Below are 14,116 nucleotides of genomic sequence, written 5' to 3' on the forward strand. Positions count from 1 at the left end.
TGCTGCTTGCAGGGGGCGGGGTACATTTGCTTCAAAAGTGGAACGTTGGTCTTCAACAGTGGGCATACCACTGCCGGTTTCCAGCTGTTATCTATTATTAGGGTTTATGATATGGTGATATTCAAATCCACCCAATCTTCAGTTTTTATGTGGAGAATTTACAGAAAGAGAAAATTCCCATTGGGAACTATTTGGCCCTGGACACTAATCCTTAAGGAAAAGGTACAAGAGACAACTGATTGCTCCAAACCCCTGTATTTTTCCAAATAGCAAGTTTTCCCACTAAAGGGGATCAATGAGTGTTAAAATTCATTTTCAACTCATGGATTTAAAAGCAACTTATGTATTTCAGTCAGCTGAAATGGTCACAGGTATTGATTTTCTAATGATTTCAATGTGGGTCCTTTCTCAGCCTGTTCAGCCTGAGGCACTGTGCCACATCCTCTCTGGTAGAGCTCTTTGATGATCACTTTCTTCCTACTACAGGAAGCTGTTCCAAGCTAAAGCTCATGTGTCACTATTGCCCCCACTCTCCCAGTCTAGCAATCTGCCACTTCTCCAAGTGCCCTGATTTGTTTTGGAAGCTGCTACTTGGGAGCCACATCTGGTGCCTGGTGTTATAGAACAGGGGTAAACCATTGCCTGTAAAATCACCATCCCCTGTTGGAAGGCTGCTTGTGAGCCCGGGAAAGCAGTGGATAATGGCGAAAGTCCCTGGGCCCGTGCCATCCATGTGGGAGATCTGGAAGCAGCTTCAGGCTCCTGGCTTCATCCCAGCTCAGTATTGATCCTTGTTGTTGTGAGTCAGTGCATGGAAGAGATCTTTCTGTGTTGTTGTGCCTTTCAAATAAGTAAATCTTTAAAAATAATTAAAAGAAGTGAATCATTCCTGGATGATGGAAGTGCTTGCTCTCCATGTGGTGTGACAAGGCCTGCTTTATTAATTTTAACCAATTGTAAGGGTTCGTTGTGAGGTTCTTCTTTGCTGTTCAGAACTCTGGGAGCTTGGCTCAATCCTAGTGACTTCACATGTGCCTCACAGTCCTTCCATGCCCCGAATCTCAGCCGCTGAGGGCGCCTACAGGATGGCTTCCATTTTCTCCATCACAGCACTTTAGGGTACCAACTCCAATACTGCCACCAAACAATTATTGAAAAGATCTTGATATTTTATCTGTGTAGTTCCTGCCTTTTTGGTATAAATCTTCCCAAAGCATGCAGTCAAATCTACGTTTGCCAAAGCCCTCACTGAGGAAGAGACCCTGTTCTGTCCCCTGAGGAAGGGTGGGTGCTACAAAGCATCCTAGGCTTGCTATCCATTCTGGGCCTGGGGGGGGGCTCAAATCCCAGCCAGGAGTGGCCATTGGGGGGGGGGAGTTCTTTTCTGCTTAAGAAAGACAGAACTCTCATCTCCCCAGCTACCCAATGCTTGGTCTGAGGCAAGAGAGTGACTTATTGTCCCTCTTCTCCATGCCCCAAGGAGATGAGAGGGGAGGCTCTGTAATTCTGCCTGCTGGAAACACCATAAATGAATGATGGCCAACAGATTCCACCAGCAGTCAGCAATGTGCTTAGGTAGGCTCATAAATCACTTCCTTTAAGTCTTAGCCATACTGGACAGGAAAACAAGTTCCAGAAAGAGAACCCCAGGAGAAAATTTCCTGGGATAAGCCTTCAGTGATACACTGAGTTATAATTTCAATTCAGTTTTTAAAACAAAATTAATTTTATTTTTACTGGAAAAGAAGACTTACAGACAGAAAGAGAGACAGTAAGAAAAGTCATCCATCAGCTAGTTCACTCCCAAACTAGTCACAACAGCTGCAGCTGAGCTGATCTGAAGCCAGGAGCCAGCAACTTCTTTTAGGTTCCCAAGGCTTTGGGCCGTCCACTACTGCTTTCCCAGGCCACAGGCACGGAGATGGATGGGGAGCAGGGCAACGGGGACATGAACAAGAACCGATATGTGGACTGACGAGCTTGCAAGCGGAGGATTTAGCTACTAAGTCATCATGCTAGGCCCAATTTCAATTCACTTTTAAAAACTGATTTTAGGGTGATCGAAGCTGTGGTGTGGTGTGTTACATCATTTGCTATTTGTGATACGGACATCCGGAGTGAGCACTGGTTCGAGTCCTGGCTGTTGCATTTTCAGTCCAACTCCTTGGAAAGCAGCAGCAGGTGTCACAAATACTTGGGCTCTATACTCTTGAGTGAGTCCTGGTGGTGTTAGAATTTCTGGCAATGAACTGTTGGGGAAAAGACAGTGCTTGCTCTCTGCACCAGGCAGCTGGGGGCCTTCCTGGGCTGAAGTGCCTCCTGCAAATGGGAACCAGGAAGCGTCCCCAGATACTGTTGATGGGCAGGGAGGGCACAGGGCCAGGGGATGGCACTAGCTGTGTGTGGCAAATCAAGTCAGGAGACTGGGCTAACTGCCTGTTTGTCCCAGAACCTGCATTTTCTTCCCTAGGACAATGCCCTTTGCCCACAGCCATGAAAGGGACACTCTGTGTTCATGCGGAAGTGGCTGTCCCAGCTATCCTGGCCTCCATGGCTGTTCTCAGAAACATGAATAATCCTGGCAGGTGGTCTGTCTTACACCCAGCAATCAGCAAGGTCACCCAAGCATGCAGCTTAATGGGAGATGCCCCCAGAGACCGCCAGCAGCTCTAAGACACGGGGCTTCCTGAGAGGGCCACATCTCATGAGTGTGGGGTTAAGGGGGCAGTGTAAGATCACAAGTCAGAAACCAGCCTCCACCACATCCTAACTGCTGGACAGTGCCGCAGGGGGGGCAGGTGTGGGCTTCAGGGAGGGGTTGCAGGAATGTGGCAGTTCTGGTATCTGGGACAGCACTGTCCAGCTTGTTCCTCTGGCTCCTTGGGATACAGCAGGGTCCTGGATATAAACCACCAGGAAAAACTCCTGCCCTGGCCCTGAATAGATGCCTTCAATCACAATGACAGGAAGGCAGGGGACATTTAGTGCAGGATTCTGCATTCCAGGGACAGTACTGGACCACAAGAGACTTATCTCCTCAAACCTGACCAGGGCTAAGTTGGTTTCCAGAGGGTTCAGGATCACAGAAGGTGGAGTGACCTCCCAGAGGCCGAGCTGCACAGACCTTGGGATCGCAAGTTTGTTCTTCCGAGTTCTTGCCCACACAGAAATAGGGTTCAAGGCAGAGACATAAACATGATAGCAGATTTGCCTACAGAGGGTGAATACACATTCACGTGTGGGGGGGGGGGTGTAGAGGGGCAGCTGCTCCTAGACAGAGAGTTGTCATGGGTGGGCCACAGGGTTGCCAGTGAGGAGATATGGTACAAAGAAGCCAGAGAAGGAGGGTCAACAAGGGCCAGGAACCCAAAGGCAAAAGTGGAAGCCTCCACCTGTATCAGTCCCCTTTATGGGGGAGGGGTGGTGTCCTAAAGGAATATGCAGGTAGAATGGAGTCTGCATGTGATTTGGGGTGCATGAGGTTCTCTGAGAGTTTCAAGACTCCTTTGTGTGACCATAATGGTGTCTCACCCTTCCTGGTCCTGGTGAAGCACAGGTGAATCACGGGAAATTGGGCACACCAGACTGATGGATAAAGGGTGGAGTTACAGTGCGAGGCTGGAAGCAGACATCGTGGGGATCATCTTCCAGCTCACCTATGTCTTCAAAAACAAAACAAACAAACAAAAGTCAAACAAAAACCCATTCATTAATTTTTATTTGAAATCAGGGCACAGTTACAAAGAGAGAGAAGACACAGAGAGATCTTCCTTCTGCTGGTTCACTCCCCAAATGGCAGCAAAGACCAGAGCTGGTCAGGCCCAACTCAGGAGCCAGGAGGTTCTTTGGGTCTTCCATGGGGTGCAGGAGCCCAAGGACTTGGGCCGTTATTCTGCTGCTTCCCTTGCCATAAGCAGGAAGCTAAATCAGAAGTGGAACATTCAGGATTCTAACTGGCACCTAAACGGCAGAGGTTTAACCCACTATGCCATGGTACCAGGATCCCAGGTCACCTGTGCCTACCTATCTTCCTGCCTGTCTCCCCCATGTAAACAGCAGCCAAGCCCCAAAGCTAGCATTCACACTCAAGTGGATTGATCCCCTGGAAGACAGGAACCAGGCAGGGGGTCACACAGGGCCCTGCAAGGGCTGATCCTCCCCCATTCTCATCTCCTTTCATGCTTCAGCCAAGTCACATGCCCCCAGGACACACTTGGCATGAGGACTTTCATCACTCCCGCCTCCCACTCCTGGGTAAGTCCTGCCAGGACCTCCAGGCTTGGTCCTTCCCCTGGGCCTGCCTCACAGGGAGGGTTAAGTTCCAAAGTCAAACTGCAAGGTGGCAATTGGATGCAGGGTCCCTAGTCCTTCGTGTGTGTGTGTGTGTGTGTGTGTGTGTGTGTGTGTAATTCAGCAGTGTCCCCACCCCACAGCCCTGCCTGCCTGCCTTCTCCACCCAGCATCAGGTAAAGTAGCTGCTAGGCCTTCAGGGCCCTGGTCACACATGAGAATTTTCTCCATTGTGGCAACTGTGATCTCTGTGGAAGCAGCTGATTCAGGCTTCCTGTGTCACCCCCACAATGGGACTGGTGAATTTTGATTAGGGTGGTGACCTGATGGCCAGGGTCAGAGGTGTGAGTACTGTGTGGTTGCATCATGAGTTCATGTGACTTAGACTTCAATGACTTGTATTTAGCAAAAGACACTAAAATATAATAACATTTTGCCTAAAGGGGTTATGCTAAACTTAGGAAATGCCCAATTTTTTCAATAAAAAGATGTATTATTTGTTGATTTGAAAGTCTGTGTGACAGAGGAGAATCATCAGTTGCAGCAGTTAGGGCTGGGCTGGGCCAGGGGCAGCATTCAGGAGCTCCAGCCCAGCTGTGTAGGCCACGGGGTGCTGGGTGGCAGGGACCCAGGTATTTGGCCATTCTGTTGATTTCCCCAGGTATAATAGCTGTCAGCCTTGTGGTCAGCAGCTTAGCCCATTGTGCAAAGCTGGCCCCTGCTTGAGGAGACTGTCGCCAAGCGCTGTACCTGAATCCTCACTATTTCACTTCAATGTTCTGTTACTTGGAAAAAAAAAAGTAAAAAGCGAATATGGTACAACATTGGCCTTGGACAAAACTGAGTGGGGAGGCCAGAAATCTCTCTTCCATTCTTGCATGAGCTCTCCTGTTAACTATTTCACAAACACCACATGACGGCCCTGCATGTCCTTCTGGGGCAGGCTGAGTAATAACTTCCAAAGTGTCGACCTCCTTGTCCCAGAACCTGTGACTGTGTCACCTTGTGTGCCCCCTGAGACTAAGAAGATCTAGTTAAGTTGTAGGGTTTGAGACAGGAGAGAGTTAACCTGGAATACTTGGACGTGCCTGTTGAAATCCCAAGAAGCGGTCAAAGGGTTCAGAGTCAAAGGTGATCTGAAAATGGTTGCGAATCCTCACGACATGGTCACAGTCAGTCCATACACAGCTGAAAGGAATTTGGGCTCAGCTTCATCTGGAGCCTCTGGTAGGAACATGGCTCTGCTAACTTCTAACTGCCACAGGTCATCATCGGTCTGCATTGTTGGGTCTACAACTTCAGGGCAAATTGATGTAGCAGCAATGGGTAACCCACACGAGTGAGCAAGCATACTAGGCAACGGAGGTGATTTCTAAGCATGGGAGCAGTAGGCTCAGGGAAGGTATCCCCAGCCCAGGACGGCACGGTTGGAAATTCTCAGTCTAATTGTCAGTCTTGCCTTGGATTAGGGTCTAGACAGCTCTGTGTAACTGCTGGATGAAAGCAAGGATATGGAAATCTGCCAGGACCAAGCATGTAGCCAGTAGCAACATCACAGGATGGTCTCATTTGTCTGTTCTCCACCTACGATGCATCTGGGGCCGGGTACTTTGTCTAAGCACATGGTGTCAGTATCTGTGTGGTTCTGGTGAGGGCACCCTTCCTGGTCTGGGTTTTGACATGATAGAGATGGGGAAAGACAAACAAAATGTATCCTTTCAAATGAATGAAAATGCCCCGGCCAGTTGGGTGTTAGTGATGTCAACATCAATGTTGATGCCTTACAGAGAAGGCTATATGGGGCCAGAGAAGAGCAGTGGAGACTTTTCAGAAGAACTGGGGATCCTGCTGTCTCCATCAAGACCCTCAGAACTGTGCAGGGCGAGGTACTGGGGCACTGCCAGCCATGGGGACGTTGGAAGGCGTGCGGAGTGGTATTGAAGTTAGGGGGTATGCTGCCAGAGTTTTGAAGGGGGAAAAGGACAGGCCGAGCAAAAGTCTGAAATTGATGGAATTTACACATCAGTCTTCAAGCAACCTGGTGATATCCAGGTGCCAGGGTGAAGGAATAGGACATTGGCTAGGGTTTATTTCTGACAAGTTGAACAGAGGGATTTGAATTTGGGGACCTAGAAGGCTGAGCAGTAAGGAGTGGTGGTAGTTCAGGTCTCTGTGCGGCCCTTGCCCCGCCCTCCATAGTTCTTTGTGACAGCAGCTCTGTGATGCAGGTCTAGTTCCAATGGAAACTCCCCGGGATCAGTTAGCTGCGGTTCACCCAGCGGCTCAGAGGATGGAGAATGGGCTCTCAGTTAGCTGCTGCTCACCGAGTGCTTCATATGTTAGAGAACGCTCTCTGTTCTCTGAAAACTATTAGCGACACATGGCTAAGCCCCAGCTACACTCCCTGGGTGGTGGATTTCCTCCTCCCTGTCCTGTGTGGAGTGGGGCTCTTTCTCCTGATACTCCCCTGGTTGGAGAGAAAGCCAGCTTCACCAAAACCGAGGCAAGATGGGGTGGTCTGGAAGGTAAGCTACCCTCGGCCAAAACCCAATTCTGTCTTCTTCAACACTTCCCTCTGCTTTTCTAAATGAGAACTCTCAGGAAATCTGGAACAGTTTCTACTTAGGAAGAGGTAGCATAGGGCACCACTAGGATGAACACTAAGGAGTCTACTGAGAGCGCTCTGACGGTCTGTGTGGGAGCCTTGGAGAGCACCAGGGCAAAACACCTTAGTACACAGACAAAGCCTGGAGGACTTGGAGTAGGGAATCTTGGGTGGTTGGTGTTGGGAGGTTGGGAGGTTGGGAGGTTGGGAGGTTGGGGGAGAAAAACAGTCTGGGAAAGGCACACGCCTTGAGGCCAAGTCTTTTCCTTGAGTCAGGCTCCCGTTAGGGCATGGCAGTGAGAGGTGAGGACTGGAAGGAGTCCTTAGGCTCCAGGCAGCTGGACCATCCCAGCCAGCTGGCTCCCTGTTCCCTGGGTCAAGGCTGGCTGGTGGTTCACTGGCTCATCCTTCACTGCCTCCCCATTTGCTTCCCCAGCAGAGGCACAAGGACCAAAGACGCCCAGGGTGACGCCACAGAGAACCTCCTCTGCGCTTCCCATAGAAATCTAGTGCAAGTTCCCATTTTATTTTTATTCTAACTTAGAAATGAGCAAAGGAAAAGAACACAGAGCAAGTCCTGGTGTTCATGGGCACAGAGAGGTACACTCTGTCCAGAGAGGATAGAGAGCTGGGTCCCAGGCCTTCTTTCCCTCCTTTGTCTCTCAGAGTCCAGGACACACAGTGAAAAAGATCAAGAGCCGGAAGTGCAGAACTCTGAGAGGTAAGGCCTTGCCCTTTGGCCCCCAACCACGCAGGTGGCTTTAGCTCACCAGTGTCCATGGGAGGGGACCCAGAGGGAGGCTGCTGGGAAGGACAGCCCAGCCAACCTGGGAGTGGGTGTTTGCCCACTAGGGGGCACTATGGGCTGCAGAGACCTGCACTGCACTCACAGTCCAGCTGTGGACAAACTGGCCTCATTGCCACAAGGACTATTTCTCTTTGAGGGGAGCCCCTCGTTTGTCCCCCTCAGTGCACTGGTGAGTGTTAGCTCTTTCCTCCACACCCCCTGCCAGACACAGCAAGTGAGCCACAGGACAGGTCCTTTATTTGGATGGGGGTGGTAGCTGTGGGCAGGGAGAAAATGCAGCAGAGAGAGAGTGCTTGAGGAGGGAAGAGAGAGAACAAAGGAGGAAGGAGACATAGAGAGACACAGAGCAGAGCAGAGCAGAGCAGAGCAGAGCAGACGGAGCAGAGCAGAGCAGAGCAGAGCAGAGCAGACGGAGCAGAGCAGAGCAGAGCAGAGCAGTGCAGACGGAGCAAGGGGCAGGAGCATCTTTATAACCTTGAGCTGGCTTGTGGGCAGTGAGGGTACAAAGTTCACTTAGCCCAGTGAGCCTTAAGGGGGTCCGGACCTAGGGTGAACAGGCATTCAAGAGGACTGAGACCCAGGGATTTAAGGCAGTTCTGGGGAAGCAGGTATTCCACTAGGTGGCACTAGGTCCAGGATGGCAGGGTCAGTCTTCAGGGTCATGTTCCACTGTCACCTTAGAGTGAGCAGAGGTGCAGGGAGACAGAGGTGTGGAAGCACTTTGTAACTGTTAGCCCCGTGATGACACAGATGCTTGGGCTCAAGGTCTGTTCTCCAAGGGCCCCCCTAGAAGGGACATCCCACCAGATCACTCTTCTCCTGATTTCCAGCCTTCAAACATCACCAGGGGAAACCCAAGAAGGCTCCAGGCCTCACTTCCCTTCTGCAAAGGTGAGGAACATTCTGCATGTCTCCTTCTTGCACCTGCTGTAACTCACAGGGCCCGGAGCCCCAAGGGCAGGGAGTCAATCAGACTGAAATGGGGAAGGTGGGAGTAAGAGATCAATGAAGACATGGTGGGGGGAGGGGCCATGGGCTGCAGGCACCAACCCCTGTCTTGACTGGGTGGGTGAATCACTGGCCCTGCCAGTTCCTAGCTTTAGCTGTGCCTCATTCTCCAACAGACAGCTGGGGAGGCTCCCATGTGGCGATCCCCATGGTGATGAGCTAAGGACAGCACCTGCTCCAGCACAGTGGCCACATGGGGATGAAGACGAGGACTATACCACCCTGTCCATATCGACTTCCCCAGGGCCCCTGATTGAACAGGCTCTGCCAGTGGCTCCTACCCTGTCCCCAGACCCAGTGATTCCCCCTGATGTTTTGTCCCCAAATGTCTCTTGCTCACCAGAGCCATTACCACCCCCCAAAAGCCTCTTGCCCCAGACATCTGTGCTGACTGTTCCCCAACCAGCTCAGGTGGTCCAGCCTCTCCAACCCTCGGACCTCAGCCTGCCTCTACATCAATTCAGGTCAGAGACTCTCCCTCTGGACTCCATGCCACAAGGCTTATCTCCTCCCAGCTCTTGGCAGCCTTCTCCCACAGCAGAGCTCTCACCCCAGGATTCCACCAGCTGCCCCATCTCTGCCCTCTCCTGGTGGCAGGCAGCTGCCAGGGCCTGGAATCAAAGCCCTCTGCCCTGCAGCAACACCCAGTGGGCAGGGACTGACAACTGCTGTTTCATCAAGCCCAATGTCCAGAAGTTGCTGGAGACCAATATGGCAGCAGGGAAGATGCGGACGGAGGGAGCAGAGGAGGAATCAGTCCACCTCCTGGATGCCCTGGGGATCAGAATTGAGTCCTCGGCTGGCCGGCAGGACGCCACCACCCTTCCTCCCTTCGGGATCTTGAAAGACAGATTATACGAACTGCCTGACCCTCACAGGTTTTGTTTTCCCAAGGTCCAGGAGGACCCTTTTCAGCAGAAATACAGTCAGCTCTTCTGGGGCCTTCCAATCCTGCACAGTGAGTCCCTGGTGGCTGCTGTCGGGGTCCCATTAGAATGTCCATCTATTTTCTTCAATGGGTTCCAGAAGTCCCTGCTGCCCTGGCGTCAGTCCCCACCTCTGGCACCGATCCAGTCCCAATCTACCCACTCATCGCCGCATCAGATACCTTTACTTCAACCCGTGAAAAAATTGCACCAGATGTTGGACCAGTGTAATCCCAATAGTTGGACCTCCCAGGATCACAGGCTAACTCTCAAAATTCACAAAGAGTTGGCCAGCCATGAACTGCGACACAAAGTGGAGCAGCAGCTCCAAAAGAGGCTCACACAGCCCTTGTGTGGGTCTCCCCACAAGACGAAGCAAATGCCAGCACAGGCCCCAGTTCCTGGAACAAGTCAGGCAAAGGCTAAGCCCCAGTCCCCTTGGGCCTCTGTTCTAGGACTGCAAAGCAAGAACGTGCAAACAATGCCACCCCTGCACCCTCCAAGGCTGCACCTTGAGAAGGACTCGGGCAAGGCGCCAGGCTACTGCCTGGCTGGAGTCCTAGGTGATCCACCCAAGGATTCCCAGAGCCCCTTGGCAAAGGCCCAAGGGCAAAACACCAGCACACCATCAGCAGGTGACTTGATGACCTCAACAAACAACCTAGTCAGGAACCTGAACATGCACTTTGAGAAGAAATTAGAGGACATAAAGGCAGGCAGGGGCCTGGGGTCTGTGCTCAGTCAGGACAGGCTGGGAACCTTCCTTGTTCCAGCCATCCCTGAAGACTCTACAACCGGAAGCCCAGTGGGCTTAAGTAATGGGGAGTCCTGTGACGTGCCCCCCATGATCTTTCTGATCAATTCAGAAAGTCAGAAAACACTAGAAGAGCACATAAGAAAGCTTCGTGTGAAACATCGATGGAGCCTCCCCTTCAGGGTTCTTGCGCCCATTAATCTGCTGAAGGGAAAAAAAACAATAACTTCTCCACTTCTGCCTCCCTTCCACCCCTTGGATGCCACCTGCATCTCTGAGAGATACTCTGAATCTGAGCTCACAATTTCCCGGGGAGAAGCTAATGGGGAAGCGCCAGTGGAGACGATGAAGGCAAAAGAACCAGTGCTCACCCGGAGGGGTCTTCTCTCTGTCCCCTGGACTGTGCACAAGAAGACCTACAGTACCCTGAAGATGATTCCACCCAGGGCCATCTGTGGACTCTCTCAGACCCCAGGCAGCAGCCAGACACAAGAGGACAGTGGGACCCTGGCCTCAGCAAACACCTGCCCTAGCCCATTTATCATGGAGCTTTATGAAGCCTCCCAATCTGTGCAGTCTGGCGAGAGCAGACAGGCGGCACAGGTGGGGGAGGACAAGTCCTCTCCACGGGAAGTCACCACGGGACTGAGTTCAATCACCACCTCCCCAAACTCCTTAGTAACCAAACAGAGCCTCTCTAGCAGTCCTGCAGGACCCCAGGAAGGAGAGGCAGACCTGAAGGCCCAGGTTATGCACAGGCAGGACCTCCCAGTACAGGAGGAGTCGGAGGACTTGGCATTGGGCACCGTCCTGCAAGACCTTGCCACTGACCATCACCTCCAAGACTCTGCCCCCGAGCCTTCCTCAACTATGGACATCTTGCCTTTTCAGGCCACTGAGGCCAGATGTGGGAGCCTATCAAGCACCAACTCAGCCTCACACATTGTAACTGAGACTTTGTCGGGGCCAGAGTGCAGCCCAGAGCCACAGGAGCCGAGGAGGATCCTGAACATGAGGCCCCCCTGGGAGAGTGAGCTCAGGATGCGCCCCACTGACAGGTGGGATGTATGCAGAAGAAGCCCATTACGAGGGCAGGAAGGCAAATCAGTAGGACAGAAAGCTGCCCATGTCCCTGGGCTGTGCCACCCTGTCCAGGACATACTAAGAAGAACATCGCTGCTCCAGCCCAACCCAAAATTGTCACCCCCATGCAACGATTTGGGTAGCATGATAAAAAACTTTTTTAAAAAAATAACAAAAGTTAAGAAAGACAAATCTACTCCCAAAACAACCTGTGGGTGCAACAAGGTGTCAGCCACAAACACTCAGGTGACCCAAGAGGACAAAATGCTGCGTCACAATATGTGTGCCTGCCACCACAAGGGAGCTCCCTTCTCCCTGAGGAAAAAGCCAAGGACAACTACAGTTAACTGCATCGCCAAACCGCCCGTAGACGCCCTGGCCAGCCACAGCTGCACTCTCAGCAACAGGCAGGCTGTGCCACCCAAGGAGCCTTTGTGCCCAGTGAGACCCTGCCACCACCAACTCAAGGAAGCAGGTGCCTTAGGACACAATGTCCACTGCCCCAGGCACTACCGTCACCTGGCAACGGCCAGACAGGACTTTTTCCTGCAATCTGCTGCTTCCAACACCTGCGGAGGTCAGCAGAACACAAGATTTTTCTAGGAAACAATCCAAAAGATACACACTGCTATTTTTATGGGTTTTTTTTATTTCTTTATTTTTGAAGTTCAATCCCCTCTGCCTTCCAATTTTTATGTGTCTAAACACTTCAGTTATTAATTTATTTTTGGAGTTAAAACATTTTTATTGGTGTTTCTCTTTAAATATTCACACAATTCATTTTTTTAGAGGCAAAAAAGATTTAAATCTCTCCTATTTTCTTTTTAAATGTTGTAAAATTCCAATTATTTATTTACTTACTATTTATGTAGAAAAAAATCTGTTCCTTAAATTTTTAAAAATGTCCTTACAACTTCATTATGAATTTATGTCTTTATTCATTTTGAAGTTGAAACCTCTTTTAACTTTATTTTCTGTGCATTTATTTATTTATTTATTTATCTATCTATTTTGGGAGCTAAAATGTTTCTCATACAATTTTTTATTTAAGCAACTTCGTTATCTATTTCTTTTTGTAGTTATAAATCCTTTTTTGCTTTTCATTAATTCCAGTCCTTTATTTATGTATTTGTTTATTTATATATTTATGCATTTATTTATTCTTTAGCCATAACCCTGTCTTTACTTTTTAGCACCCATAAAATGAAGTTATTTATACATTTATTTACTCATTTATTTTTGGAATCCAAACATTTATTTCTCCATATATTTCAGTTATTTATTATTTATTTGTTTATTTATTTATTTATTATTTTTGGAGGTAAAACCTCTCTTATTTAATTTTCATAAATGTGGAAGCAATTTCATCATTTGTTTATTTTTTCAGATGGAAATCTTTATTTTGTTCGCTTTTCGTTCAATTCAGTTATTTATTTATTTATTTAGCCCTAACCCTCAACTTTCTTTTGTAGGATCCATAAAATGAAGTTATTTACACATTTATTTAGTCAGTTACTTTTTTAGTCCAAACCCTTCTGTTTTATTTGAGCTTTTTTAGAATATCCATATTTATTTATTTATTTATTTATTTATTTATTTATTTATTTATTTATAGAGTTAAACTCACTTTTGTTTACTTTTTAAAACTTTATATAATTTGTTTATTTACATGACTCCTTTCCCTTTTTTTCTTATGATTTATTTTAATACATTTAATTTACCCCTGGAGCTGTGGTTTCTGTCTGTGCCGTGCTGGGTATTGGGAAGCGGTCAGCATTTTCTCTTGCTGAGTGCAGCGTCTAGAAAGGCTGGGACGTGCATGAAAGCTGGACTGGGGTTGCACACTCACCCTTCCCCAGGTCCCTTGCCGCACCTTAGGTTTTCACAATTTGGGATGCTTGGGTCGAGCAAAGAAAGAGTCTGCTCCAAAGGACCCAAGCCGGTCTTTGGTCCCACAGCCTAGAACTTCTTTTATGACTGTAGCAAGGGGTCGCAGGACCAGCTTAGGGCTAAATGGCTTCACACACCATCCAGTGGGCGGGGAGGTTGTATGCACTGACCCTGAGTGCAGAGGTGGGAGAAATCTTGCTCTCATGGGGTCTGTCAGCAGGGAGCAAAGAGCCATGCATCTTCCCAAAGAAGCATGGAGAGGGGCCCAACTGCTCCCCCATCAGACCTCTGGGAGGAGGGCAGTGCAGGACCTGCAGGCCTACCCAGAGAGTACATCTTTTCTGGATGCTGCAACCCAGGAGCCTCCTAGCTGGGCCCAGAAATGAGAGAGGAGCTGGGACCCAAGAGGGGTTGGGACGTGGAGCAGAGCCACTGGTGGTCCTAGAGGGTGATGCCCAGGTTGGGACCATGGGCCCGGAGTCTGCTGGGTCCTCTGAGCATCCAGCAAGACAGGCAAGGGGAGGGATGGAGCTGGGTGAGAAGCACATGCCTCCTTCAGGAAGTGGGCCACAGTCGGTGATGGGGAGCATGAACAGCCCCGTGCAGGAGGCAGTAAGTGTCTGTGCTCTCTGCCCTGTCCATTCTGTCACCTGTGACAATGCAGCAAGGTCAGGAATGACCCGGGGCGCTCAACGCCACACCCTACTCACAAGTGTCCTGACTTAATATCCCTGAAGGATGTGTGACAGGAC

General features: G+C 49.9%; 1 protein-coding gene across 1 annotated transcript; it reads left to right on the top strand.

The window, feature by feature from the left end:
- The first annotated feature begins 6,587 nt into the window (after positions 1–6,587).
- Positions 6,588–12,077, top strand: LOC131479984 (spermatogenesis-associated protein 31E1-like). The gene is made up of 4 exons (XM_058662272.1): positions 6,588–6,815; positions 7,562–7,616; positions 8,534–8,594; positions 8,828–12,077. Exons 1-4 carry the CDS (start codon positions 6,588–6,590, stop codon positions 12,075–12,077), a joined length of 3,594 nt encoding a protein of 1,197 aa, XP_058518255.1.
- Positions 12,078–14,116: the final 2,039 nt, after the last annotated feature.

The sequence above is a fragment of the Ochotona princeps genome, chromosome 4 (genome assembly GCF_030435755.1).
Source record: "Ochotona princeps isolate mOchPri1 chromosome 4, mOchPri1.hap1, whole genome shotgun sequence".
In the NCBI taxonomy this organism is placed as follows: Eukaryota; Metazoa; Chordata; class Mammalia; order Lagomorpha; family Ochotonidae; genus Ochotona; species Ochotona princeps.

Bases quoted from the DNA above. Each gene is read 5' to 3' on its own strand.
- LOC131479984 (XM_058662272.1), top strand. From the start codon at position 6,588: ATGGGCTCTCAGTTAGCTGCTGCTCACCGAGTGCTTCATATGTTAGAG. The intron at 7,617-8,533 runs GTAAGGCCTTGC...CCTGATTTCCAG, and splicing joins GAAGTGCAGAACTCTGAGAG to CCTTCAAACATCACCAGGGG. The intron at 8,595-8,827 runs GTGAGGAACATT...ATTCTCCAACAG, and splicing joins CTCACTTCCCTTCTGCAAAG to ACAGCTGGGGAGGCTCCCAT.